This window comes from Cyprinodon variegatus, unplaced genomic scaffold, assembly GCF_000732505.1.
Source record: "Cyprinodon variegatus isolate N-32 unplaced genomic scaffold, C_variegatus-1.0 Scaffold1878, whole genome shotgun sequence".
Lineage (NCBI taxonomy): Eukaryota > Metazoa > Chordata > Actinopteri > Cyprinodontiformes > Cyprinodontidae > Cyprinodon > Cyprinodon variegatus.
Genome location: NW_015152331.1, coordinates 6679 through 11486, shown reverse-complemented (window position 1 = coordinate 11486; position 4808 = coordinate 6679). Strand labels below are relative to the sequence as shown.

The 4808-nt window shown below is 36.6% G+C and overlaps 1 protein-coding gene across 1 annotated transcript; it reads left to right on the top strand.

Moving 5' to 3' along the window:
* The first annotated feature begins 276 nt into the window (after positions 1–276).
* Positions 277–1317, top strand: LOC107104770 (olfactory receptor 142-like). Its single transcript, XM_015404857.1, has one exon. It carries the CDS (start codon positions 337–339, stop codon positions 1249–1251), a length of 915 nt encoding a protein of 304 aa, XP_015260343.1. The 5' UTR covers positions 277–336; the 3' UTR covers positions 1252–1317.
* The last annotated feature ends 3491 nt before the right edge of the window (positions 1318–4808 follow it).

Here is a 4808-nt window from a genome sequence, read left to right as displayed (position 1 = left end):
CATAAATAGTTCAACATGCAACACATATTTAAATGCTAGTGTTGATTGATGCCGCATTTATCTGCATAAAACAAAATAAAATATCTGAAAGAAGTTGTTTTGCAAGAAGTTCTTACAAATGTCTGTTTCATAAAGTTGTTAGCATGCCAACAGCTCTATGTGGAATAGCCTGAAATCCATAGTGGATAAAGAAGTCTCCTTATATATTTGATCTAACTCCATCTCTCCTCTAAACATACAGGAGATGCAGGTATTTATAAACAAGGCGAATGCTTGTCTGTCTGAAAGGCTTTGCCAATTATCTATATAGAACTGTTTCTTCTACTTGTTGATACTATGAATATAACATATATTAGTCTTGATGGCCATGTAGAGTTACAGAAATACAGGTATCTTTATTTCTTAATCATGTTGACAGGTTATATTTTAATTCTGTCCTGTAATTCCACTATTGTATATCTTATTGTTATTCACAAAAACCTGCATGAGCCTATGTACATGTTTATTGCTTCTTTGTTAATCAATTCCATTATTTTCAGTACTGTTATCTACCCAAAGCTTTTGACCGATTTCCTATCTGAGAAACAAATTGTGTCTTATCAGTTTTGTCTCATGCAAGTGTTTTCTTTTTACTCTTCAAGCTGTTCAGAATATTTGCTGTTAGCAGCCATGGCTTTTGACAGATATGTGTCCATATGTAAACCTCTGCATTATCATTCAATCATGACAAAAAGAACTGTTATTATTTTTCTTCTTCTGGCCTGGTTTGTACCTCCTTGTCATATTGTTGTGCCTGTCATTGGAAGAGCAAATGCCATGCTCTGTAGCTTTAGTTTGAAAGCCATTTTCTGTAACAATTCAGTCAATTATCTTTTCTGTGTTGCTTCGAAAGCATTGATGACATATGGCCTTGTTGTTCTATTCAACCTTGCTCTTTTCCCAATGCTTTTCATACTATTCACCTACACAGTGATAATTATTGTGGCCAGTAGAAGTTGCAGGGAAGTCAGGAGAAAAGCTGCACAGACGTGTTTGCCTCACTTGCTGGTTTTAATCAACTATTCTTGTTTGTTTTCTTATGATATGATTATTGTTAGACTGGAATCTAATATTTCAAAGACAGTACGTTTTGTGATGACAGTGCAAATGATGATGTGTAATCCTCTTTTTAATCCAATCATATATGGACTGAAAATCAAAGAAATTTATAAACACTTAAGACAATTATTTTATAAAGTTGGAGTTAAGTAGCCCTTTTACTTGATGTGCACTTATTGTAACTGTTACAAGATATGTCCCAGATATATTTAGCTAAAATATCCATGCCATAGAGGTTTGACTGTAGTTATATTAACTATTTTCTGTCATTTTCACAGTTGAACATTGTTTATGTGAATGTGTGTGTGTGTGTAAAAAAACTGTTCATGATCTTTTGTGAATGTAATACAATACATCTACAAGCATCGCTGGAAGAGAGACTGCCAAGTCATCTGGACCCACTGCACACCAACAGCACACAGGGTTGGTTTAGAGGCTTTTCTAAGGGCACAATGATCAAAACAGATGTAGTGGGACATCAAACCGGCAACCCAGTAGTTACAGGAGAAACCCTTATCTACTGAACCAACATCTCCCCAACAGGTACATTAAAACCCAAACTGTGAATGAAAAGACACAAGGAGATTCATCACGTTATCAGGAATTCCAAAGGTTTAATAAAAGATTGTAATTGTAATACTTCTTAAAAATGTGTTTTGGTTTAAGCTTTAAATGTGGTATGTTTAAAAATTACAAGCCTTTTCATTAAATGTCTTAGAAGCTTTTTATTTTGTATTTTTTTATTGTAAGATCTCAACCCTACACAGGGTTTGTAAAATTGCAATTAATAATAAGGTCTTGATAATTGGATGAGTGTTGGTCTTGTGGGTCACAGAAGTGTGTTTGTGCTCTGAGAAATTTGTAAGTGTATGGCTCCCCAGGTGCTGCACAATGGCAACCCACTGGGTTAAATGCAGAGGTATATTTCTCCAATGTGAGACCAACAAAGTTAAATTATTATTATTAACATCATTGGTTACCTTGTAACAATGATTATGTGGTGCCATTGATCAAATAAGCACAAATTAATGAATAAATTATTGGCTGAAGAAACAACTTAATGATTGAGTCACTAAAAAATTTGTTATGGATGAACAGACATCTGTGGCCAAATCAGAGGTAATTCACCCTATAGGCAAACTTGCCCTAATTCTAATCTTTTGGGGGGTCAGGCAATTAGGTCATGCTATTTGAAACAAATTTGGACACTCAGGTTGGGCCCCTATCTGACTTTTCTAAGTCACATATGTCACATAAGTCACATATGAACGACTAATGGGAGATTAGAAGTGACTTTGAGTTCATCAAATTCTCCACAATTCTGTGCCAGCCAGCTTTTAAATGTGTGTATATAAAAAAAAAAATGAAAAAACTCGATGGAGTCAAGGTATACTGTATGTGCAACAAAGCCTTTATTTACCCAAATTATATGCAATTTCAGAAACATACAGGGATATTCAGGTTCTGCTGAAAACATCTGTATCAAAATTGATCCTTTACATTTTTCGTTCAGTAGCAGATATTTTCCAATATAGCTTGGATGATTTAACTTGATGTGTCACTTTAAATTTTAAGTGGATGTGGCTGACGTACGTTTGTGAACTCCCAGCGGGCACAGTTTACACAAAAATGTGAGTTTTTTTCTTTCCAAGTCTTCCTTTAATAGTTCATAAACTCTGCCAAGTGCTCTACAAAACTGGTATTCAAGATACCAGGCAATGAGTAGGCCATTATGTGGGACTAAACCAGTTAATATTAATTTGCACTGACAAGAGTAAAGATTGCTTTCTAATCCCTGAGAGATTTCGGCTAGTGTCTTGCCTTTCCAGGCCTTTTTGCACCTTACTTTCTTCATGTGTTCAATACTTTTTCCCTGTGCCATTACACATTATTACACATAACTTCTAGTTTGAAATTTTTGTGTGTTAATTCCATGGACTTTAAACTGGTGAAAATTTTATGTCAAAAGCTCCTTTAGACATATATTTACTGAGAAAAATTTACCCGGTGCATGGTTCTCCTATCGGTTTCTAATATTGATGTGAGAATATTCTTGTACTTCATTAGTGCTCTCCAAAAGTATTTTTTTAGATAAGAATAGCAAAATTCTATAATGAAAATATTTATCTTTATAAAATCCTAATATTGACCTTGTAGTTCAGTAGTCCCTAAACTACGGCCTGCAGGCTGCACACGGGGGAAACCTTTTAAAAAAAAAAAAAAGAAAAAGTTGCTACTACAACCTCATTTTGCCCCAGTCAAAGATCATGAATGTCACCCCCCAGGAAGGTATAATAGCGAAAAGGTTAGGTCAGAGAAAAATTGATTCAGAATGCAGGTTATTTAACCCACAGTGGACACATGATTATTTTTTTGTTCAATGCAAAGAAAAGGCTGTTTGTCTCGTCTGTTAAGAAGCAGTGGAGGTATTCAAAGAATACAACCTGCGCGGACATTATGAATCCCGTCACAAAGACAAGTATGCTAGCTTGCAAGGCCAAATACGAGCAGACAAACTCTCAAAGCTAAAAAGTGGACTATTTGCTTAGCAGACTACATTTGTACGGCAAACTCAGCTGAACCAATCATCAGTTTGGGCCAGCTTCCATGTTGCTCAGCTGATAGCAAGCTGCGGTAAACATTTACTGAACAGCAGTTTGTCAAGAAATGTTTGAATGTTGTCATGGAGGAGGTGTTTCCCGAGAAGAAAGATGTCTTTAATGCCGTGAGTCTGTCTGCAAGTACAATTACCAGACGTGTTGAAGAAATCAGGGTTAATATGTATGCCCAGCCTCAGCAGAAGACTAGACTTTCATGTATTAGCAGTGGATGAGAGCACGGATGTTCAGGACAAAGTGAAGCCTCCTATTTTGTATTCGTGGAGTTACCGCAAACTTTGAGATATGCGAGGAGCTGGCATCCCTACAAAGCCTGAAAGGTACTACCACAGGAGAGGATTATTTTCGATTATTTTTAAAGTATGTCAAAACTTACATAACAGTAAGTACAATTTTTTTTACATATATAGCGTTATTTTATGAAATATTAATATTAACATTTATACTCATTAAACACACATATACGAAGCCTTCAAACCACCAAATGCAGAGAAAATTTCTCCATACACATTAAACAAAGCTGAACAGCGAGTGACTGGGCGTCAGCAGGGCAAATAAACCGAATTCTCTGCAGAGATGGAAAACACGTTTCATTGACTGGAATATCGGGTTGATCACGACTTGGAGCAAAAGTCACTAACCTGGTTCAAAGTTCTCTCTGATCCCAAAGGAGAGGGAGGAAACCAGGGGAGAGGTTATCCATGGTGTACAGCCGAGGCTGCTTCCAGAACTCTGACTGACGATGAACTGAACACCAGCTGACGCTGAGGGAGCAACATAGTCCATGAAGGGAATTTAAGCCAATGTCAGTGAAACAGTCCAGGATCGGTAACCACAAGAATACAGGAAAAACAGTACAAAAAAACTAAAGAGACAGAGCAGACAAGGACAAGGCAAAAACTTGAATATCCAAACCAGAAAACGGGTCAGAATCAGAATAACACACAAACTCAATTAAGCACTAGAGTTACTCTCACAACAGCTAGAACGATCTTGGTGGAAGTGACTGCGTTAATTAGCTGCTGGGACAGCTGACAAGGAGCAAATGAAAAAAAAACAATCATCAGGGCCAAGAACATGAAAGAAGACCAG

Coding starts and splice junctions, on each gene's coding strand:
- LOC107104770 (XM_015404857.1), top strand. CDS start 337: ATGAATATAACATATATTAGTCTTGATGGCCATGTAGAGTTACAGAAA.